At 39.7% G+C, this 24997-nt stretch overlaps 1 protein-coding gene across 3 annotated transcripts in view; it reads left to right on the forward strand.

Moving 5' to 3' along the window:
- col5a1 (procollagen, type V, alpha 1) overlaps window positions 1–24997 on the forward strand; it is a 100159-nt gene that overhangs the window by 27278 nt on the left and 47884 nt on the right. For all 3 annotated transcript variants that reach the window (XM_064308874.1, XM_064308872.1, XM_064308873.1), the window contains exons 3-5: window positions 5340–5553; window positions 6302–6464; window positions 22539–22670. In XM_064308874.1, coding sequence (XP_064164944.1) covers window positions 5340–5553; window positions 6302–6464; window positions 22539–22670 — 509 coding nt within the window. The remainder of the gene's footprint in view (window positions 1–5339; window positions 5554–6301; window positions 6465–22538; window positions 22671–24997) is intronic.

Consider the following 24997-nt stretch of genomic DNA (forward strand, 5'->3'; position numbering starts at 1 on the left):
CTGCTTTCTTAATCCATTGCACCCAATTCCTCAGAATAAATCACCCAGGAAGAGAACCAGCTCTCTCAGGTACGATTCAAGTTAATACAACAGTCTTCTCTGAGCATAGAGTAAAGACACTCTACCTTTTTTATGGCCTTTATTGGATCAACTACTAACTCGGTGAATGAAGGTTAAAACATTGTGTTGCTGGTCATACATGGCTTGAACAAAATAAAATTCTGTTTTGACACAACTAAGATTGATTCTCCATTATTTGTACACTTTGATTATTATAAGTAAAGTGCACTCTATCCTTGAGAGTGGTAGAATGGCCGGTCTCTCAGTTGGAGTGAATTCTCAGTCACTCTTCTCCTGAATGGGAGCCTCAGATGACATGAACAGCACAAACTCACCCCTGGCTATCTCCAAATAGGCAATTACCTAGCCAGAATGAAAGTGGTTCAATAGCCCATTGCAGAAATGGTACGCTGTGGAGGTCAGATCAGTGTCACATTCCTCAGAAACTACAGACCCCCCTGATAACCTGTGCAATAATGGGAGGAGAGAGAATGGTGTCTGCTGTTAAGAATTCCTTCCTTTTTCCTGCCTTACATTCAGAAGAACAAGAGCTATTCCTTTCACCCCCAGCCTTCACCCCCATGTTCCAGAAAGGGTTATTCGTTTTATTTCCATTGTGAACTCACACAGTTAACAGGTCCAGTTCATTACCTACATAAATCTGGGATACTGGTGTGAAGGCAAAGATAAGACAGTGAATAATCACTGTATGAGTTTGAGCCAAACTCTGGTATTTAGAAAATAGAATTTAGTAAGAGGTCATTTGACTCTGGCATATGTTTGTAGTTGCATGTACTGGTTGATTAAAAATTGAAAGTGAAGCAAGCTCGCTGTTTATACTACAGGGCTAATACATTTATTTCAGCACAGCCATGATAGTACTTTAGCCGAAACTGGATCTTCATGACTACACAAATACACTTTTTGAAATCACCAATAACAGCTGTACAATAGAAACCATCATTGCAAATCACATCACAAGTCACATTAATGTCTTGTAATAGGTAGACATATCATATGAATGAAAATGACTTAATAACGTGCACTGATAAGGCCAGGGGGAACACAGATGATGCAGTACAGTGAGCTCCATAATGTTTGGGACAAAGACATGTGGTCAAGGTGCAGATTCTCAGTTTTTATAAGAAGTGCTATAATGTATACATGGTGAACCCAAAGTGTATAAAACAATCCTTACATAAAAGCTGGGAATATGCACTTTACACATATGAATGATCAAATTACAAATCTAAAATTATGGAGTAGAGAGCCAAATCAAGAAAAAAATATGACTTTGTCCAAACATTTTGGAGATCACTGGATATGGAGGTTATTTATTGGATATATGACTGCTTGCTGTCTTTAGATGGTCAGAAAATATACTTTGGAACACAGTAATAAGTTTTCATCAAAAGATTGATTAGACACCTATAGTATATATTTGTAAGATTAATAACCTTCAAAATAAAGGTAAGTGCAATGTTCACAAATAAGGAATTTACCAGTATATTCACCACTGCAATTGCACCCATATAGGAAATTAAGCAGACTACTTTTAATGTGGTACATATTATAATCCCTTAGATTTGTTACCTATCCACCTGGTCAGAGTTGTTAGAGTTTGGAATGTGTGTATGTTTGCCAAGGCTGGCATATCCCTAAGGTCAGAGTGGTCTTCTAAACAGCACTTGTGGAGGGTCCTTGGAATTGGCTCTATACTTTTTTATGTCTTCAAATTCTCTCCTCAGACAAAACTGGAAAACACATTATCAAGTTTTTGCTGTATTTATTGGTAGGTCAGCCGTAAGGCCAGCCTTCTGCACTGCCCCTTTCCATAAATTGCTCACAGTCCCAAGATTTTTATTGTATTTTTTTTCTGTGAAGGACATGTCGGAACAACACTGCAATAAATTACTAGACATTGTTCTTGGAAAATGGAAAATGATTCTTTCATGTACAACCCAGTTGATGCCACACCTTCAGGGCACATGCTCGAGGTTGTATGCATACGCTTCAAAGTATGTATACAGTTATTTTTATGAGTTCCTCTGCATTTTTACCTGAGCTGCCTGAGGGATACAGCAGACAAGTCTGTGGTACAGCTTTTGTGATTTTAACATTGCTGAACAGCATATTGTATACCATGCTTCTAGACTACAGTATTGTGCCTGTAAACATCTCATTAGTACCTAAATTATTCTGAAAATAATATTGACCTCATGTAGGCCTTTGTTAACATGGTCATGTTTTGACTAATGACGTAACAATTTAGTATGATTGAAACTAAAATGGTATAAAGATGTTTTGCAGACATTTATGGTTGCAATGAAAGTGAAATGGTATAAATGGTATAAAGATGTTTTGCAGACATGCAGAACAATGCATTGCAGGCAATGCAAGTGAAGCAGTAAGTATTGTACTGTGAAGTGTATTGTACTGTGTTTCGGTTCATATGTATCTGATTTACAAATAAAAATAAAATAAAATACATCTGCATCCCATTGCAAATGTAATGGAGAATTGCACTATGCTGTTGTGTTTATAATACTGTTGACAATTTAATTCTCATAAATATAACTCTCAAAATAAAATAAGCAAGTGATGCCCATGGATGATTTATATAGGCTGCTAGCAAATAGGAGATCGGTTGTCATGACATTCGGTGGTCAAAGTCCCTATTTCCCATGACCCTCTGATAATACTGATATGTCACAGTCAGCTGTATAAATCTAGTCTCCTTCCATGCATAATTCTACCACCTTGTCTCCCCTTGGGCCAAGCATGTCGTCACAGTCTCTTCAGATATCAAAGGTACAAAGCTGAAAGAAAAAGTAGAGGATGGCTTTTTAACTAAGCCACATACCACGTGCTTGAAGCCCTCGTTAATTTCTTCTTCTTTCCTCTATTTTTTCAGTGCACAAACTAGCCTAAGCAAAGTTTGCCTCTGTATCAAAAAGAGGCAGCCCATCACCCATTACCTTTGTGTGGGAATCTTTTTAATTCCCCTGCTCATTGTAGCATTCAAAATGTGGTAGAATAATGGTCATTATAGAAACCGTGGGTATATATATTACTAATTCTGAGGCCAAAGGTTCAGTCTCTGCCAGTGAGAAGGTCAGACAAAGGAACAGAACTCTTCTTAGAAGCTTTTTGTCTGTGGGGGTGTGTATTTATGTGAGCATCCTGCTGGGACTTTAATCAAGTAACGACCTAAGGTCAGCTCCATTGCCCTCTGCCTTCCCCCAACATGTCATGACTTGAAATGCATTTTTACTCAGTCGTCATGTATTAGGATACTTAATGTGTACCCACATCAGGAAATAGCCAGGTTTACCTTGCAATTAGTCTTTAATGTATGCATGTGTATATTTTAATTTGTTATCAGTGTAGCCAACTTTTTTGCCAGGTTTTTGCTGGAGACCAGTCAGTTTGTTGCTTGAAATTGATGGACAACATTATACAGTAATGCGAAATGTGATCATGTGTTGACGTAATGACATTACTATGTGTCACTGTGAGTTAAACCAGTCAACAGAAATAAGCAGTCAACCTTTTCTTTACTAATTTTAATAATGTATTTCTACCTGGTTACATTTTATTTTCCTGTGCATACAGCATGTCCAGGTTAACAATGGTCCTTTTCTGTGACTTAAGAAATGCGTTTGTGGCACTGTTGAGCTGTTTGAAATACACATCACTTCACAAAGTCAGACTGTGCTTTCTGTGCCAAAACTGAAATTCCATTTTAACAGGCGTGTTCTTCCACCAAGCTCTGATTTTACTTCTAACAGCCAAAAAGGAATGGCATGCTGTTTTCAGAGGAGAATAAAAAAGGAGGTATTAAAGACAGTTGATTTACAGGCTCTCCATGTAGAACTGGGACTCCTTGGCTCTTTCTAGTCTCTGCTGGACTCTGGGACTGCTCAGGACCAGATGTGCGACAGACTCCTCTGTTCCATCACAGTATCGGGGCATCCAGGCAGCGTGATTGGTTGCCGACTTATGTAAATCACCAAATAAGGGTTTTGGGTGGTTGCCTGGGGTCAGGAAACACAAAGAAACTTAGTCTGAGGCCAGCCTGGGAGAAAATAGTGTTATTTGTGAGAAAAAACTGCTTTCTGATATATATTGTAAAGCTGATGGTTTAAAAAAGAAACAGAATATTATTTAATGCTATACAAAAGAAGGAGAAAAAAATCTGTACTGCTCCACATATGCACATAGATACCAGCGCTTGGATTCAAATTCTAAGAAAAGGAATTTCCTTTCAACTTTGTTGAAGGCTTATTTAGATTATTATAGTGGTGATACTTTATCACGGTGTTCAATTATGGTATTTCAACACATACTGCATTTCAATATTTTTTTGTTGCCAAAGATGAGAACCCCCACCGTCTAAAGTATTTCTGATTGCAAACATGTTAACAGCAGCTATTCAAAATGGCCTCTTACTCCAGCTGTCGTCTGTCTCCCAGATGTGGGCCGTGAAATAAAGGGAAACATTTAGACTGCAGAAACATGCGTGCAGATGTTATTTCAAGGGAAAGAACCGAGGCTCCTCGCTCCGGATCTGGCAGACGCATTAACTCTGGGAAAGTTTTGAGAAAGCGATTTAAAGTGGAGTCCAGAGAGAGCATGCTCTTCTCATTACCCTGTTCTTCAAGGACAATGGTGCTGCTCCACTGGAAACGCTCCACATTTTGCTCCTCAGCACCAGCAGGGGAGTGGAAAACCTTTGGGTTCCATATGTATTCCAAGGCTGCCTGCATCACTTCCTGCACTGTACATAAATCCTGTTGCTCATTTTGACCAGGATATCAGAATATATTAACTGCCATTGTTTATGTTATCTTTAAGACAAGATGATGCTGTATGATGATCTGTTTGACATGTTTTGCTGACTGTGCATATTTGGTTGTGTGCTTGACTAGAAGAAGCCATGTCTAATTTCAGTTACTCCTCTCATTTTTGTGATCTTTAAAAAAAAAAAAAATGCCTCTGACCCGAAGTGACATTTGCAACACATTAATATTCAGAGAGCACACTCCGTCTGGAAGCTATGCCCTTGGGGTCTATTTTCTTTCATCATAAGGAACTATTGTTATTGGTTTCTTTCCTTCTTTGACTCAAAGCAGAAAATGTGGCAACCACACAGCATACACTTTTCATTTATATTCAAAAGTGCATGGACAAAATTATTGCAAGTTTGTATCTTTTTCATTGTTAAACAACATTGGGTGAATCTGGCATATGATAGCATAAACCTTCCTGCCCACCAGCTACGGCCTTTCCGGAGGACTTCTCCATTCTGACCACAGTGAGGCCAAAGAAAGGCAGCCAGTCCTTTTTGATGTCCATCTACAATGAGCAGGGAATCCAGCAACTCGGCATGGAGGTGGGCCGCTCGCCAATCTTCATGTATGAGGACCACATGGGCAAACCTGGCCCCGAGGACTACCCGCTCTTCAGAGGGGTCAACCTGGCTGATGGAAAGTGAGTCCCAGCCTGCTGTGAGCCCTATCCTTGATTCTGTCCATCAGGATTGTGTCTCAATTCTTCCTGTATGCTGCTAACACATCTCGCCTGAAACTCCTATTTCAAACCAACTGCAATTTACACACGTTTCTGTCATGAGCACAGGAGACATGAGAAGTTTAATCCTGGATTACATGTATCACTTAGTCTGAATGTTTGTATATCCTTTGATTATGGGCAGGTGGAAAAGGACTTAATAATTTTGACATGCGAAATAGACTACCCTGGGGCTTGTCACCTATTTTTGTTACATGGTATTTTACCAGGTCTTTTACATTTCAATCAACACATCCCCTGTCTGTCATGGAGGCCTTTCACACAAAATACTTCAAATGAACCTGCTTGACTTTTCACTCTGAACATAAAGAGCAGGACCCCTCCCCTTCTCTGGGTCTTCTGTCTTTTGCAAAAAAACAAAACAAAAAAAAAAACATTATCGAGCCAGAATTTGTTGGATCTTCATTTCCTACCCTGTTATGCAAAACTAATGTCAGAATAATTGCATTCTGGGTAATGATTGCAATGGCAGTTGGCTATGAAGGAAATATAGTTAGTGCACGTGCCTTTTGTTCTCATATAGTAATGTGTAAAACTGCATGGCCAAATGTTCTGACTAGTGCATTTCCAAATCTGTGTAAACGCCCTGCTTCTTTTTTGCAAGGAGGTTAGATGGAGCCTGTATTAAACCTTGTCTACTGTCCCTCAGGTGGCATCGAGTGGCTATTAGTGTGCATAAGCAAACCATCACAATGATTTTGGACTGTAAAAAGCAGACCAAGAAGACCCTGGCTAGAAGTCCACATCCCATCATTGATACCAAAGGCATTGTGGTTTTTGGAACTAGGATACTTGATGAAGAAGTCTTTGAGGTAGGTCAAGAATATGTTTACCTTCAATTGTAAAAGGATAATTGGTAAAGGGGAAATTCATATTTTTTCTTGATAGCTTGCATTGTAATGTTGCACAGATTTGGTATCTGCCTGTATTCCACTATGTTTGGGTTAAATAAGCTTTTCTTACTCAAATAATTTCTTCTTTGTAAAATGTAAATCAGATCTTTAAATCAGTCATCACTGTTTGAATAGCTCCAGCTCCTTGCATAAATTAGCAGAAATAATGGCTTGGAGGAAATGAGAGCCAGATGGATGCATTTATATGATCAGTTTTGTCACACAGAACAATGGGTGATGTTTATGCTTGTTTACCAGACGAAAACATTGTTTAAGGGTGTTGTTTAGCCTTGTTCAACAGAGGGATTCTTACAATTAGAAACATGCCCCACTACTGCAAAGCAACAGGTGGAGGCAGGCATTGAGATCTGTGCTGTTTGCATAGCTTAAGCTTCAGCTTCAGCCAGGTCCTCAGCCTTTCATGCAGAAGCTTGAGATGCTTCCACACTTATGTTTACGGATGTGTTTAAAGAAAACTGCACTGTAAGAGAAGTGTTTCCCTGCATTGTCTTGTGAGATGTAGTATGGCTTGAATAAGGCCAGTAGACAATAATGTCTGCTTCCAAAAGACTTTACAGAAATTGAGTTAAGAAGAAAGCTAATGTGTGGAAGACAAGCAAGTTGTAATATGAGTTGTCAAGGATGTCTGTTACTAGATAATGGTTGTAATATGTTATGCCTTCATAAAACCTGACTGAGCTGTGTGAATGATTGTATAAAGAAGATGCACTGTGTGTTTTGCTAATAATGTAGAAATTATCTTATAGTCACAGATTACTGTAAGGTTATTAATGAAGGAAAGTAGCCTCAAATTACAAAGGAGCCGGATCTATTGAGAGCATTCTGTAGAATGTTGGTGTTACTCCATTATTCCAAGGTGAATTACTGTTTTCCATTGGAGTAATTTTAATGTTGATGGCCTTGATATATGTAATTGTAAATATTTTTGTCAACTGAGGAAGTTATTTTACTTTTAGAAATGGAGCGCACAAGTTGCCAAAAGGCCTAACCTGCAATACAGAGATATATGTAATTCATAAGCTTGCTCAATTCTTCTGGGTCACCAGCTAAAGTATATTTGATATCAGTCTGGAGATATTGCTCTTTTCATTTTAGTTTTTTCTAGCTTGAAAACATTATCTGCATTTTTTCTATCATTCTCCCTCCCTTTTTAGATTTTCTTCTGGAAGAATACTGCAAAGAGTGATTATATTTTTAATGATATGAGACAGAGTATTTCTAGCAGCTTGTCACCCAGGCTATTATCAAACACAGATAGCTGATTGATGTATGATTGTGGTTTGCTGTGTGCGTGTGTGTGTGTGTGTGTGTGTGTGTGCGTGTGTGTGTTCATGCATGCATACATGTCTGTTTGTGTGTTGGTCTGTGCAAAAATAAAATGGAGGCAATTCGGAATGCCCAATCATATACTGCGGAGGGCACTTCATGCACAGCTTTAGCAAGCAGACAATGGGCGTCTGATCAGCCAGCGATGGTCACAAGAAAGCAATGAGGCCAGCTGACTCACCCCTTCCTAACGCTGCTCGATCATACTGCCAATTATGCACTGACCTGCGCAGCAAGCTTCCACAGTATCAGAATTGGCATGGCTCTGATTTGATGCAAGCACTAGAACAGTGCTTTAACAGAATTAGCCATCCAGTAACCCATAAAAATATACTTATGACAATATGGAACTTGAATATCTCATTTGGGTTTAGATTACAATAAAACACTATGTGGATATCAGCCATGTTGATGTGGATATTGTAGTCTGGAAAGTATCATCTCTGCAAGATGATGTAACATAGGGTAAAGGTTACCACTCTGTACCATCACATTACAATAGTAGAACAATGATGTAGCAGATATCTAGTTGATTCATATATATTTCTGAGAATTTTTAGAAAGAAGATTGCCGCAAAAATGTATTTTTCCAAATATAATTGATGTACTTGCATATTCACAGGTAATATGATGTGACGGAAAGATTCTTTTTTTGGCAAACTAAGTAACAGCCTAGTTAAGCCCGCAAAATAAAACAACAAAATTATAAATTATCCTTTTGTGACGAGATTTTCCTAACGTAATAACATTCCTGGAATATTGAATGTTTTTTTTCTTTCACATTATCATCTTGTCAGAATCCAATCCTCCAGATGCTTGTGCTAATCCCTTTGTTAATATCTGGGGATTAAGGATGAAATTCTCAATTGCAATTAATATTAGAGCTTGACTGATAGGTTTGATGTAAAGCCAGTGCACCTTTTAACCTACAGCTGCTCTGAGAAGGAAGGCACACGTTAAGTCAGGTGACATCTCATCATTTCAGAGCACTGTGGGTAGATAATATGGCTTTGTTTTCCTAAGGATTCCTTTAAGTGAAAACTGTAAAGAGCATTTTTTTGTTAGGTAAATGAATACAGCAGTCATTAAATAGAAACTATTTGCTATACAAGCACCAAACAGCAAATGTAAATGTGTTCTGTGTGATCTAAGAGGTCAGCATAATTGTTTTTTTCATGGTCAGTGAATATCATGTTTTTTTCTCTTACAATTATTCAAAATGAGTTTTTCCTTCAAAATCTTACTTTGAATTACTACGTGACATCTTTGTAAATAGCACTACACAAAATAAATACTGATCAGCTAGGGGATGTGACTCTCATTTGTTACTCTAGTAGCTTCGGCAGAACATAGAGGGCAGTAAAAGAAGCCTGTGCTGTGCCCCTAATCCCACTGCTCTGCAGACATTCTCAGTCAAACTGCACTCCGCCAGCAGCAAGGCAGCCAGCAGTAGCTACTGCTCTTTTTAAAATAAGGCTCTTTTTAAATGAATCGGGTCATAAAACAATTAAGCTTCTCGGCCCAAAATACCTTCCCAAATGAAGTGTCTGCTTCTCCTGTCGTTTCAACCCCCCACCAAGCGATCCTGACCCCCGTCACTAAATTCCTTTGCCTGTTCATCACCCTCAAACTGTTTATTGGGTCACCAATCTGCTCAGCCAGCCAATAAGGGTCGCCATTCATGTAAAAAAAGAAAAAAAGATTTATTTGAGAATGTGGCTGAGTTTTATTTTGTATCCACAGTCACCCCTTTTCTTAGTTGTTTGTCACCATTTATTTATATAGGTGATCTTCTCCTCCAGGTAGATTTGCCTTGCTTTTAGGATAGAAAAATATACACGTATTGTTTCTATGCAGTGGTAATAAATATGACAATAGAATTCCTATTCAATGGGAGGCTCAACTTATTTAAGTCATAGCTTAGCCACATGTAAATATATATTTTTTCAACTCACCATCTGCATGAATGGTGAATCCACTCACCTCTGATGTGATATGGATGTGAAAATGTAATTTTCATCAATTTAGGATGACTATTCATCTTACGTCACTGTAATAGTGTGTGGCAGTATCCTGAACCCTGCCACTGCTGACTCTCGTGCCACTGGGCAGCGCATAATTGGCCACAACATTATTTTGGCGTAGAGATTTTAGTTCGTGGGATGTCCATGGCTTATCGCACATTGGTGACCACTCTGGTCGTTAGGGTGGCCACATCCCCCAGCTGCTGTCCTCCTGCTTAGCATTTGTTGAAGGGAGGCAGAGAGCATTTTTGAAAATGTAAAGTATAGTGTGTACAGTATATGTGCATAGTTTTATTATCTTCTCAGCTTTCTCGTCCTCCCGCACTCACATTAAGTTTTGTTTCCTTTTGAAAATCTGTATTGATATTAGTTGACAGTGTTTACAAAGGAAATAATTCAAAAATAGCATTCCGCTCTTCCACTTGCGATTTAATATAGGCCTAGTTACTAACCACATAGCAGATACCTGCATGATAAATGGGCATACATACAGGACAACACTAACAAATATCAAGGAAAATAGGTTCAGTTTCAAGTATGAGCTCATCTTAAGGCCGTGTCAGACTAAAATAGATTTATAGGCTGTGAAACAAGGAAGTCTGCCATACTGGGGGAGGATCCACAAATTAATCTGTCACAAATACCAGAAAAAAATAAAAATAAAATCACTTACAATTCAGCTACACCACTTACTAAACTTCAAACATTAGTTTGAGCAAAAACAGCCTTTCACTTTATTCGTGCATTTGGAGAAAACTTGCAAAGGCGTTTTTGAGTTATAAAAAGGAAAAAAAAAACTCCTAAGAATAAATAGATAATAATTCTGCTCAGACAACTGAGACAGAGCGCAGTCTGAAATGTAAGCAAATGCAGCTGAGAAGGTGAACGTTGATGCTTCCCTTGCTCAAAAATGTCCTTTGAAGATTGATCTGATGTCTGAAACATTTTTGTTTCACATCTAAAACATGGAATATCGTACTTGTGAACTGCCCTCACTAACGTTTTGTCTGTTGTTGTGCGGTTATTTCATTTTCATCAATATGTTATTAAAGAATGTGGCACTGACATTGTTTACTGCTATTTTGCAATAAACGGCATGAATTACACTCAATATTTTTTTCTCAGAGGATTTACCCCATTGTTTTCAGCTCATATGATTTAGGCTATATATTTATTTAAAATCTCTGATTATACTGGCTCATGGTTGCTGTATCGTCTTGGCTGGAATCAGTTGTGGTTAAGCCTTGTGTTTTTTAGCACCGCTAGCTGTTGTTCCGGACATGAAAATTCAAGATGTGTCTTGTCTGGCTCTTAGGGATTATAGCTAGCTTTGGGGGTTGATCTTAGTTTACTCATAAATAATTTGTGTTTGGATGACTCATTGTACTGAAGTTGGTAAATACCCAAAATGCAAGCCATCTCAGTGGAAACAGGAAGCATGTTATGTCCCAAAACCCCCACCTTTTTAACATCACACAATGCCTGCTTGTGTGAAACGTTCCTCATAATTATTCAGGTATTTTAATAAGGGGCGGGGGGGCATTTTCCCATTGACTCTCCAACAAATAAAGCATAACGGCACATTGCTACCAATAAATATCTCCTTTAGTAGGAACTACTGTCTCTACAGAAATGTCTATCAGTAGCTCCATCAGTATAAGTCATTGAATAATTTTAGTGCTATCCAGCAATGCATTCATCATTACTATCCCTGTCACTAATACCCATGAATACATTAATTTGCAGTCTACACTGAAATCCCTACCCATACTATGAATCAATTTCTCTATCAAGACTAATCATGCATATCTCCATCAGTTCCACCCTTCATAATCTCTGTAAAATTATAAAACGTTTCTCCTTACTTCACTATTTTTGGCCAATAAATTAAAGTTCCACATTGTTTTGTATTGAATGTATTATAAATAAAAATGCATGTAATGAATGCAGAATGTATGACTGTTTGAATCATTTTATAAGTGGTTACACTGCCTCTTATATGCGTGAGTGGACATTCAGGGAGAGGGAGACTAAAATGGTGGTCGTCTGGACCAGAAATCTCAGTTCTATTTGGAATGCAAACTGTCATTTCTGAGGCATATGATTGTGGCATGCTTTCTCCTTATTTTCATTTTCCTGTAATAATATACCAGCAGGCTGTAAGAAGCAGTGCACTCCTTCCAGATGTTTTTTTCTCTGTTCTGTCCACAATGTGAGCACTGTACCGCAGATCCTTCTGTTCTCTCTATAGCCAAGATGAGGGGAGGGGAGTTGGGGGATCAAAATGGCCACGGTGCTGGAAAATGTGGAATGTGAGAAGAGATTGAAACCAGGTTTCTGCAGCTGTTAGAGAGCTGAGGCAAGGATACTTGGCGTATCTGTTGTGCTGTTGAATTCTAGGCAAATTCTAATATGCTAAAGTATGTTCAGCAAATGCATAGTACAGTAAGGGTACCCAGCTATTGGAGCATAGACAATGGGAAACAGAAGCCCCCACATGAAAGACACTAGGTTGTAAGCTGTTGTGCATTTATGGGATTGGTGGAACAGGGTGACTAACCCTAGCAGCTGCTGTGCATCAGTCTTGACGGTTTTGGCACGGCAGTCTGTGGTAGCGAGAGAGGTGGAGGTGAGCTTGGTCGGGGCCTTGGAAAGAGTGAGAATTTCTCTTCCAGACACTGATGTAAGGCTTGGAACAGTGACTGCATATAATGATATCATCCGGAGGTTACCAGAGTGCGCCTGATGGGACAACCCGGAGCGGGGGAAAGGGGGAGGTCCAGCGCATGGCACAGACGGCTGGGGATAAGCCATCGCAAGGGTGAACATGGCTGTTGCTTCGGCTCTGGCTGGAGCCAGGAAAAAGCTGTAAAAAAACAGTGGCCTGTCGGCAGTTAAAGTCCCGACACCAAAAGTTAATATTATAAAATAAGTTTATTATGGTTCCTGTTTATTTTTTCTCCTGCCCTTGCCTTTTCCCTGCTCTGTTTGTACCTTTTCTCCACATTGCTGCTGGAATTGCAGCCAACACCAATCTTCCTAGTGAGGGAGGGAGAGATGGAGGGAGGGAGGGAGGGAGAGAGAGAGAGAGAAAGAGAGAGAGAGATGTGAAGAACTCATGACAGCTTGTCGAGGGACTGCCTGTTTGGTCCTGAGCCAAACAGCTGTAGGGGAAACACCTAGACTGTGTTACACCCCCACCTACCCCCTCCCCTCCCCATTTGCCCCAGCCCCCTCTGAGAATTCTATCTATTATTTTTCCAGGTGTACCTTCAATTCCAGAAGGAATTCTGGATGGTTTATTGACTGGGGGCGAGTGGGAGACTTGGGCAAAGTGTTTAAATGCTTTCACCTGGCGCAATCTCACCATGACAGACACTTCTACGATCTGCTACACATGTGACATTATTAAGTTATTTTTTATCCATAATCTGTGTTACTTTGTTCAGCGTTATACAGCATAGCTGCCAGCAGGTCATATTATGTGTCTAAACATGTGAGAAAGGCAACTTGAACAAAAAACATAATGTTATCTGTCCAGATTTGTCTAAATTTATGATAGCTATGCAATCAACATTCATTTTATTATGATTTAATTTTTTGTATTGGCTTCACTGTTGAAAGCTACATGCTGTGAGATAAATCAGTGCTGATGCTAACATATCTTTCATATCTTTCAATTCCTGTCTGTATGTGTAGGCAAGCTTTATACTTTAAATTGGATGCACTGCTTGTTTGTGCAATGAACATCAATGTTCACAGTGGTTGTATTAAATCCACTGTGCACCATGCCATAGGTCCTCTTTCCACATATATTGGATTTTGCTGCATGTTTGAATCTGCTGCTGTATCTTAAATTGATTATATTTAGGACTATATTATTTTGCAAGCTAGAAATTTGATTGCAAATGCACATATTAAAAAAGCAGATAAGAAACACCACCTGATGAAGGTCACACACATGATGTCATACAGTTAGATGGCAGGAAAGCCAGTTCATCTGGTACCTCAGGCCACAGATGAGGTTACCCTGGAATAAACGGGGGGACATTTCCTTAACGCATTGCAGATGTCTGCGGTCCAGATCCTGAGTATCGGAGCAGGCATAAAAGTTGTGCTCTAAGCACTTTTTTTGCGGGTTCGAGGGAAACGCCAAGAAAAACATTCCCAAGCGTCCGACGCTGCTCTAGGCCCCGCTCCTTTCCATCAGCCCAAAGAGTAGGAAATGGGGGCCGGACACAGTCATAGCCATCCCATAACCCAGCCTGCAGTACAAGTCCTGGGCAGGAGGGCCAGGGGGAAGGGAGGGAGGGGAGTTGAGGTGGGGGACACGTTGTTGCTCTTGGCAAAACTCCACTGAGGTCTCAGAGTCCCGCTGAAGTCTGAGAGGAAAGTATATTGATTTATGGTCACCACGCTGGTACTTGACCTTTGCAGTGTGTTATTTGGTAATGTGGTTGGGTCAAAAATGCCCACTTGTTGGGCTCGACTATTGGTTTAGGCCTGGCTTTGGGGCACTGTAAAAATAAATGCTTTAAGCGGTTAGAAATAGACCTCCTAGAGAAAAGCTCCCAGAGCCCTTTTTTTCTCATTGACAAATGAGGGCCCAGCATTATTACATTACTCATAATGGGCATTTGCTTTACTGAGCCTGCGTTTAATATATCATGACTTCATGGGGAAATGCTGCTGCAGTGTCCTGTAGTGTTTGAACTCCTAATACTGACTCTGGGGGGTCTCTGTCCATTATAACTAACCAGCTGTTTTAATTTACCCATCTGCTCACAGCTAGTGCAATGAGCAACAACCAGCTTAGACAATGGGATTCTGTGTATAATTATCTACCAAGGCTCCTTTTGATGACACACTTTGTGAGATGTGTCCTTTGTTAGCCAGGGCTGGTTGCTTTGACACGTGTGCTTATGTGTCTGTCTGTGCATGTGTGTCTAATATATAATCCATGACATTCTGTCCAAGTATGATCATTTATGGCACAGCTGGGATAATGAGTTGGCCCAAGGTAAACTCTAAGGGCCATTAACCTCCCCACAAGTGCTGTATATTGCTGGCAGAGCTCATAGTGTACATGCCCCTTGTACATGTGAATGGAGTGGCTTAATATCTCTTGTGGCAAACTTACAAGTCAAATGAATGCAAGCAATTAAACAAAGTCAATAAAAATGTAATCAACAATCAAAATTGCAAAAAATGTAGAATTGTAAAAGCTCAACCTTAATATTCCCACTGGTATTACTCAGATGTTATGGTTTGTATTATATACAGTGCAATCCGTTAGTATTTGGATACTAACACTTTTCTTTTGGCTCTTTACTCCATCACATTGGATTTGAATTGAAACAATGCACATAAATTTATAGTGTGGACTGCCAGCTTTAATTTGAGGACATTTACATCCAAAATGGGTGATTCATTGAGGAATTGCATATACTATGTATTCCCCACATTTTATGGAACCAAAGGTAATTGGACAAATTAACATTTGTTTTTACATAAAATAGCCTAATGTCATTATTTAGTACTTCGTTAAAAAATCCCTTGCATTTGATGTCTGCCTGCCTGCCTGGGTAAAACACTACTTCCACCATGTTTTACAGGTGAGGTGGTATGCTTTGTGTCACAAGCTGTTCATTTCTTTCTTCTTACTTTGGTACAAGTCAATGTTTGCCACATCTGTCTATAAGACTTTGTTCCAGAAATTTGCAGCTTTTTAACATACATACAAACTAATCTGTTTGTAAAAAAAATTCTATAGACACACAGAGAATTCCTGTATGAAGCGATGCATGTTGGCAAACTGTTCCTCTGTGCTGAATCTGGAAAGAGGTCAAGAGAAATGGCAGGATGAGAGGAATGATGAGGAGCCCCCCCTCCAGAGCCCCCTTTCCCCCGGAGCAGACCCGCTCTGCAATACCACGCCACATCCAAACTCACGCCATGCCTGTACAGCACAGGAGAGCCTGCAGTGAATCCTCTCTCTGGCTGCTAGGGGCCAGGAATGAGAGAGCTCCCACATGTGTTCCTGCTTAGAAACTGGGCGTGCCCAAGCAGCTGAGAGCATTTGGTTTACAGGTGCTTAGTCTGCCCAGTTCTTCTCAAGAAGTTCTTAGTCTGGTTGTTAAGAAATGAAGCAAGCTCTGCCTTTTCTTGTGCTCCGTTCATTAGTCTACAGTTTTATAAGTCTGGACTCTGGAAATAGACACAGCTTCCTATTAGGTTTTCTCATTCATTTAGACAAGCAGCCGACACGTGAGTCCAAGTCGGTTGATTACAATTTGGCCTGATTCTATTTATTTATTTATTTTCATTTTCTGTTGAGATTCCTTTTTGGGTTTTCTATGGCTAAAATCCCTCCTGCCCCCATCTGGATATAAAATGTACTACAATTCTGAGGAGGGATGAGACAATTGGAGCAAAAGAGAAAATAAAAACTTTTCAGTTCTGTATTATTGATTACTACCTATGCATTTAACAAATTTGTGTGCATATTTTCCCTTGTATAACACACAGACACATACACACAATCTAAAACAATGTACAAGTATTTCATTAATGGTTTAGTTTATGAATTACACACTGCAATGTAATGCAATGCTTAAAGCAATGAACCAACCACAACATAGACTACAATTGCATGAATAACATGTACATTAAATTTAATTTGTGGCCCCAGAAAAGTTAGGCTACTGTTTAAGAATTGGGAAGGACTGGGAACCCTGACCCAGTGGCAGAAGTGACACACTTCCTCCACTCCAGGATGGTCACGTAGTTTCACTGCTGCTGAAAGCCATGAACTTTGTGTAATGCAGGGCTTCTAAAACTAGGCCCTAGGGGAACCTTGTGCCTTTTGGTTTTTGTTTTACCTAAGATAGCAACCAGTGGATTGTACCAAGTTATTCATTACTTTTAAATAGAAACTGATCATTTTGTTCAGGGGTGACCTATTATTTCAACTGAAATACCTGTGTGCACCATAAAGAACTATTGTCCGATTTTCACATTACAGGATTTTAAATTTCTGAGGCTGACTATCTGCTTTTGTTTTGCTTATGTCCTATATGTCAAGTGATTGTTTCTAGTAAGGAGGTACATTTCTACTTCATTTAATTGTAAGTTGACTGGTGAATTCAGTGGGATTCTACTTGCCGAATGTATGGACATGACACATAGCAAATAGGTTGAACCAGCATTAATAGCATTAGGAAATCATTTGAGCACATGTTTTCAGCAACCTTACTTGATAAAGAACTGGCTCTAACAAAAACCAGCATACATGGGAGCCTTCCGGACCAAGTTTCAGAATCCCTGGTGTGACATGCTTTTCCTCAAGGAAAATTTCTGAGCCTCTCACTGGCAGGGATTTGTGATGTAATTTGCTGGGTTTTTTTTTTTTTTTTTCAAATGTAGCTTGAGGAAGACCAGTTGTGTTCATATGCATGTCTTTAGCCTGACTGCACTAGAACAAGTCTTTTAACTGTGCCTCCTATCACTATATAAAAAGTTAACTCTGCAATGAGAGGCTGGTTCCTGTGTCTCATTTGTATGATGCAAGCATGTTTTTATGAGGTGTTCTAGCATTCCTCTCTATCCTGAGAGATTATTCTGAGTTACCACTGGTACAGCTGCTGTGTAGTCCTGGTGAAATTAGGAGGAGCTATGTGGAGACAATGGGCCTGTTCATTCTTTCTCTCCCCATGGTCTCTGAATGGCCTCCTTTTTTGTTTTAAGGAGATGGCAGACACGAAGGGTCACAGGGTGAATGTTCTGCCTTTATTTGGTCCCCTGCTATGAGCATGCAGGCAAATGCTGCTGCTCTTGCCCGGCTCAATGGCAGTCATGTCAGGACAGCATACCAAGGTCCCATTGCCATGGTAATGGAGGGTGCAGGCATGTCTGGTTCCTGGGCCGATATTCTAGGGGGAATGACAAAATTATGGCAACTTGCCTCTGAACTTTGACATGCAGGCCTTTGTGACATTAATCCCGAAGAATCATAGACATTGTGCTGCATAGCAGGCTCTTGACTGGGAGTGTTCATGGTGTCTGTTTTTCTGTTTCAGGGAAAGCCTCATAGAATAGCAGGCATGTTTATGTTTCCCATTGTTCAAGTGATAACGATGTATCCTGGTCAAAGATTTTCACTGGAAGGGAGGTGATTTAAAGCAGCTGTGTTGAGAGAAACTTTACTACAGGACTCCTTTAAATTTTCTGTGAAGCAGGAACACACTCTTCCCTTTGCCTTCATATATCTGTAGGAAATCTTACATTTTGATTAATTCAACACTGCTGGTTCAAGTCTACCCCTTGTAGTAATAGAATGTGGGGCATACCTTTGCTGGCAATTAAAACATTTGAGGCAAACCTAAAATAATGGTCATTATTATTTCAAAATATAATAATAATAATAATAATATACAAAATATGTCATAATATCAACACACTCTAATGATGCTAAACTTTAGAGAAGAAAATGTAATAAGATTTAACAATATTTTATCAGCCTAAAAAGATAATTTATGAATAATATGTGGACGCGTGATATGACGTCTAGTCCAATCTATAGATTTTCAGAATACGCTAGCATCTCAGGTACATCACAGCTCATCTAATCACAGACAGGTTTCATGTGAGGGTGTGGGAATTGCTGGCTACCAAGGCAACCATATTTCACCAGGTCCTTTCGATATGTTTATGGCAGGCAGGCTGTTATTGTTGACATCTGGGTTGTAAGTGGTGCTCTGATGTGATACGTGATATTTAAAATGATAAACGTAGCTGTCTGATACTAACACCGAGAGTTCTGGTTGTGTGCTTGCTAAAATAGGCCTCTAAATTGTAAGCCAGTAATCTGAGCAGTCGACCATAATTTCTGAACACAGCTATTGTTTGTGTTTGTGAATGGCCAGATGAAAACAGGAAACTACAGGGTGCCTCTTTTGCACGTTATAATTAAAGACCTTATCTTTTCAGTTTGGTTTTGTAAACTATATTTCAGGTTAGCTGGATCAGACTGTCGATATACAATCTTCTTATAAAAGTTAAATGTGTTGATGCCGCATTGTGTTTAGCTATTGGTGTTAAGCAGTTGTTTGGTTAATCTGTACTTCTTCAAAGAGATGTCACTACAGTGCAAAATACAGTCTGTGTTGATCAGTGCCTTGTTTTAAAAGGCAACCCCTGACATAGAGTCCCTTGCAAATCAAATGCATACATTTTTCTTGCAATCAAATGCATGCAGTTCTGATAGCTATTTTTTTGGAGGGGGCAGGGAGTCAACAGTTTCCTCGTCCCTCTAATTATCCTTCTGCACCTGTTTAGGCTGCACTGTAGCTGAACCTTGTGCACTAGTACGCTCCCTTACCAAGTTCTCGATTATTCTCCATGCTGCAAGCATGTACTACAGAGAGCTTTGATGGAGTTGTACATTTCTCAATTAAGTCACCAGGAAATTGTTAGTACATAGGGGCATTTATGCAGCTGTAACCCAAGGAATGCTGTCAAACTTAAACCCATCAGACCGTTACAGGAGGGTATGTGCCAGCTATGTGCCAGCCCCAGTCATAGTCCAAATAATATGACAGAGCCCAGACTCAAAATACTGATGCCTAGGCTGCACGACTCAGCCTGAGCATAATTGTAGCTAAATGTTTTTCATCTCCTTATTATTCCCACAGACTGTCATGCAGTTCACAGAAATATATTTCTTAATTTCTCTTTTTAATGACAAACAAACCAAAAGAGTATGTGCTCTGTATAGCTGTCTTATACTTTCCAGAAGTTTTGCTTTGATCACAGAAATCTGTTTGAAAAGCAGACCCAGTCTGCTAGTGGATTCCTGTACAAAAATGTTACAACTTATTGCCCCCAATTTCTCTCTTCTCTCTTTACCTGACCCCAAATAGAAATCACCCATAAATTCCATGGGACAGGTGGAGATGATGACTCGAGGGCCTGCTTGACCCTGTTTGAACACTGGTTTATACCTTTGTTTATGGCTACGTAGAAAACATGGCTTCTTGAGTAAAAGTGTCAGCAAGTGAATAATGAGGTTTGGAAGGAGCGCTTTTGATTGTTTGCTTTGTTGCCAAACACACCAATCATAGCAAAATGCACATGCTTTTTTCAGGCAGCCCTGTGTCACAGAGAAAAGCATTTTCATGGCTTGTCGCTTCACAAAGGTGAATGTGCAATCCATACTGAAAGGCGTGCTGTGCTATTAACATAGCCAAGGTACCTTTATGACCCTGCATTTTTCCCCCTCTTTCCCCCACAAGGATGTCTCGCACCCTCTCTAGCTCCTGGCGTCACTGTGCGGTAAACGTGTGCTATTGCCATAAGTGACGTATCACAATCAAACACAGGCCTCAGTTTTTCCTGCCTAAATATATGTCATAAAACAGCAACACCTTCCCTGATAACATGGAGTCGGAAAATGCTATTAAGTTCGCACTGCACTGATGACCTCATTACTGTGGCAATGATTATAGCTGTGCAGAAACAGCCTCATTTTAAAGACGGGTATGTCATAGCCCTTACTCCAGCCCAGGTGTTTTTCATTGGCCCTGGCATTCAACCTAGTGGCCCTAGTGCAACACTCCTCTTTGGCACCAGTAAGCATGATGCTTTTTCAACCAACCCTGCATCTCCCTGATAATATATTGGTATGTACACAGGTGAGCTATGTAATATCTGTTTTCCTAGAGGAAGACTAGTCCTGTAGCAGTACTGTTGAGACCTGCTGTTTCCCTGCTTAGATGCAGCAAAGAACAGTGATAGTATCATAGGGCAGATATGTATCTAATTGCTCTGTGTCTCTGTAAACTCACTAAATTATCTCTCTGTAATTAAGAGACATACCATGGCTGATGGAGAGCCAAAAGACATCTTCATGACCTTTCTCCTGCCGGATAGTCCAGTTTCTGCTCATTTTAGAATGATCTAACTCTAGTCACTTTGCCTTTGCAATTGGCCGCAACTCATTATGAAACTATCATCTGTGATTTTTATGTAGAATCTTTTGTTCTTATATAAAGTTTGAGTTATGTGTCCAGTGATAATTTAATTTTGTGTTCGGTGATAATTCAGAGGGGCTTTTAGGTTGTTAACTAGGATAAATGAAAGTCTGGCCTATGTTTTCATTGCATAGGCCTCCATTAGATCTTCTGAATGTCTTTTTTTAGTAAGAGTGGAGTAGAGTAAGAGTAATAGTCCTTTGCTGAGTGATATCATGTTTGGAAAATATTCCTCTGGCAGGCAACTTTAATAAACTCAAATCTGAAATTCCTCTAGGAGACAAAGGCAATTTCTCTTCTAATTTTAGGGGAAATAAGTGGAGTTGGACATTCAATATTGCCCTTCTGTTTCCAGAAAGAGGTTGTGGGAATAGGGGGGAGAACAAAGCTTCTAATAAGCAAGTCATTTACCCAGAAAGCATTTTTGTATACATAAGTCTTTGTGTGTAAGTGGCTGGTTTGGTGTACAAATGTGTATGTACCAAAAATTGTGACGGGGTGCTTATGGGCTGATATGTGAGAAATATGTCTGATATGTTTGTTTATATTTGTGTGTGTGCATGGGGTGTGTGTGTGTGTGTGTGCGTGCGTGCATGTGTGCAGCTGTATCAGTATATATTCTGTCACAGACTGCCTCCCAGTATTGATCTGTTGTTGCATGAGAACACAGCTCAGTGTACAGGGAGCAATGTTCCTGGTACACCAGCCATTGTCTGGCTGCCGCTGGTTTTTCTTATTGTTACACATCGCTGGGGAATGTGAGTGTGGGGTTCCACGCAGTCTCCGTTAGGAGGGAGTACAGCATGTACACCCAACTCCCAGCTCAGCCTGCTGGGCCTTCTGCATAGCTGACAGGCAAGCTCGCAAACTCATTCTTCTCTTTCCTACAAAGACTACTGTAAATCACCTTTTTTATGTTTTTCAGTGCAGATCCATTCATATTTTCAAATTCCACTATCCACAGTAGCTAGTTTAATATTTATTTTTAAAATAAAACATTTTGAAGGCTGTGTTCCTCTTCACATTCTTATGTTTTTCTGAAGGTTGAGATTCTTTGCATTCTGGTTGAATTTTTTGGTTTGTTTTTGCAAAGTAGAGAATAATTAACTGTGGCTTCTTGTTGTGCTGTGGATCCGTGGAATGAGTTTTCTAAGACAGGGACTGCCTTGTAGAATTTATGACTAAACATTCCCTATCCACATTAGGTCTGAATTACCCCCCACCCTCCACCCCAACCAAACCCTGACACACACATGAGTGCATGTATACTTGCACACACGGATGCACACACACATGCTGGCCCAGTTTCTACTCCTCTGTGCTGCATCCTTATTCTCACATGATTGGAACCTCCTGCATTTTAAACAGAATTCTTTGTCGCTTAGTCACATACTGTATCCCAGCAACTGACCCACTTTCTGCAGTTTTTATTCACTGTTCATAAATACACATGTTGCAAGCCCCATTGTAAGTGAGATTCAGCTTGGTGGAATGAAACAGTTGTTTGCAAAATCGCGTTGTCGGTTTGCGATTTCATCAGTTCCCATTTCCTGTTTCGGGATTATCATGTTTCAATACCTTTTCTTTTCCAGGGAGACATTCAGCAGCTGATGATCGTAGCAGACCACCGGGCAGCCTATGACTACTGTGAACACTACAGCCCTGACTGTGAGGTACCCATCCCAGATGCCCCTCAGAACCAAGACCCAAATGCCGATGAATACGTAAGTGTGGACACCTTGTAAACTTCCCTCAGCCCATTCATTGTACTTCAGAGTGAATCTACTTCAGTCATTCAGGTCATTAAGAACTAATTCAGTTAATAGTTGCTGTGCATTTATTTTCATATAATTCTCAATATGCACCCAGCTAAGATTCACTCACAAGTTCCACTTCTGGATTTGAACTCATCTGCTGATATTGGCACGACAGAGCTAAAACAAATGGTCTCATTAGGCGACCTTAAATCTTCAGTTCAAGCTATTCTTGTCAAAAGACAGCTTCTAATGTATGTATTTGTATTTTTATCCTGGCAATTATTGTCCATCCAGTCCCAACACATGTTCAGGATTGAGATTTAAATCAGGTACTGTTTTACCAGTCTGTACTTGTACTAAGTTGGCCAATCTGATGAAGGATTGTCTTTTGACAGATTTTGTGTTAATGTGCTGTCGGTGGGGGAAAAAAACCCGATATCAGATCTGAGTGATGAATACAACGAGAAATGATAAATATGCAGAAATGGTGTTGAAAGCTTGTTTAAGCTTGTTTCTCTGTGCACCACGTCAGGCAACATTTGTGACTCCTCCACTGTATGCTGATGTAACCCAGTTAAGTTCCCTCCTCTACTCAGAGTTCAGAATGAAACTGAGGCTCTGATAGACATGGCCAGAGAGCCGCCAGGGCTCCAGCTCCATTTTTCCATTCCTGGCTTGATGATGACCTCACCTCTCACTAGATCGTTTCTTTTTTTTTAGCAAGAGCTCCATGTATTACAGGTCTAGACCTGTCTGAAGGAGACCAGGTTTTCAAAATGTCCTGGTCTTTTCTATGCTCATATGATTGTTCCATCTGTCCGTGGAGGACTCTCTGTGCTATCTGTCCATGTGTAACCACTTAGAGGTCAATATCCACCCTGCAGTTTTGGAGTAATGGTGATGGTAAAGTTTAGACAGAGGGCAGCTGGAAGACATGAGACTAAACATCAGAGCTCTTGCGTCTAAGCAATAGGATGAGCATTCAGACAAATGTAAACATTAGTAATAACATATCACCTTTTAATTGTAACTGCTAGGCATTTCTGTGCTGTTTTCTGTGGAAATGTGTTAAAGCATGAGTTTGTCATTTCAAGTCCTATATTTTTTCAAAAGAGAATAGTAAAAAGAAATAAATAAAATAAAGGAAGATGCTATAAACTCTAATCTGCCTCTCAAATTATTGCCATTCATAACAAGAAACTTCTGGAAATGCCAGTGTTACAAAGCATTTCTGTCCTATAATTTAATTTCTGTAATAGATGAGTCATAGAGCCATAAAAACGGTCTTGATAAGTGTAATTTCAGTTATACTGTAAGATGTAATTTAAAGAGTGTACAAGACACCTAAATATGGCTTTTTTCCCTTATGAAAGTGTCCCTTATATATTTCACTTTCATAAAAGATAATGTACAAAAAAAAAATGTACTATGCCAAACATATACTGACTATTAGCTCTCCCTTCTTGTGAATTTGAAGTGGTGAAACTCACTTCAATCTAAAAGAATAACCTCTGTGGATTGACCACAATCAAACCTGCACATTTTAGTTTTCTTATTATCAATTAGCAACAGATCTAGCACAGACACTGCCGTTTTCCCAGTGATTATCTTCCCATACCGAAAGATTTAAACTTGGACTTCAGCTGAACTCTTCCTCTAAGTTAAGCATTGCTGCCTAAAGGAGCAAGGCGAAATGTGGGGCACAGATTCCCTCCAGTATACTAAATCCATCAGTCGTGTGACACCCAGTTTCTGTAAAAAAAAAAATAATAAAAAAGAATGTGCTGTCCAGAAAAAAACGCAAAGCAGGAATTTTGTTGGAAGCTGATGGTTTGAGGGATAGTGAAGGTTCTGGTATATATCATTAATGGGACTTTGCAGAGATGGTTTTCTCCAGTAACATTATACCACTTGCTCTGTTGTCAGCAGGAATGGAAAATGCAAAAACAGCATTTCCATGAACAAAGAATAAATCATTTAAATGACATATGGTAGTTAGGATATTAAACACTATTAACACTATGTTGAGGTGAATGACCATGTTCTACCTTGTGACATCTGCTCCTGAAGTGTTGCACAGACAGGAGTTAGAGGCAATGTGGGTGGGCATTGCCTCATTTTGCAAATCAAGATAGCTTTAAGAATGCATTTGTGATCTCTTGAATACTGTGAGCGACCAAATTATTTCTGCCTGATACTGTAAATTGACAAAGCATTAATTTCAGATTAAAGGAAAAAAAGTGCTGTGAAAAATACTTTATTTGACAGGGACTAAGATAATAGATTCCTGACAG

The sequence above is a fragment of the Anguilla rostrata genome, chromosome 14, assembly GCF_018555375.3.
Source record: "Anguilla rostrata isolate EN2019 chromosome 14, ASM1855537v3, whole genome shotgun sequence".
Classification (NCBI taxonomy): Eukaryota; Metazoa; Chordata; class Actinopteri; order Anguilliformes; family Anguillidae; genus Anguilla; species Anguilla rostrata.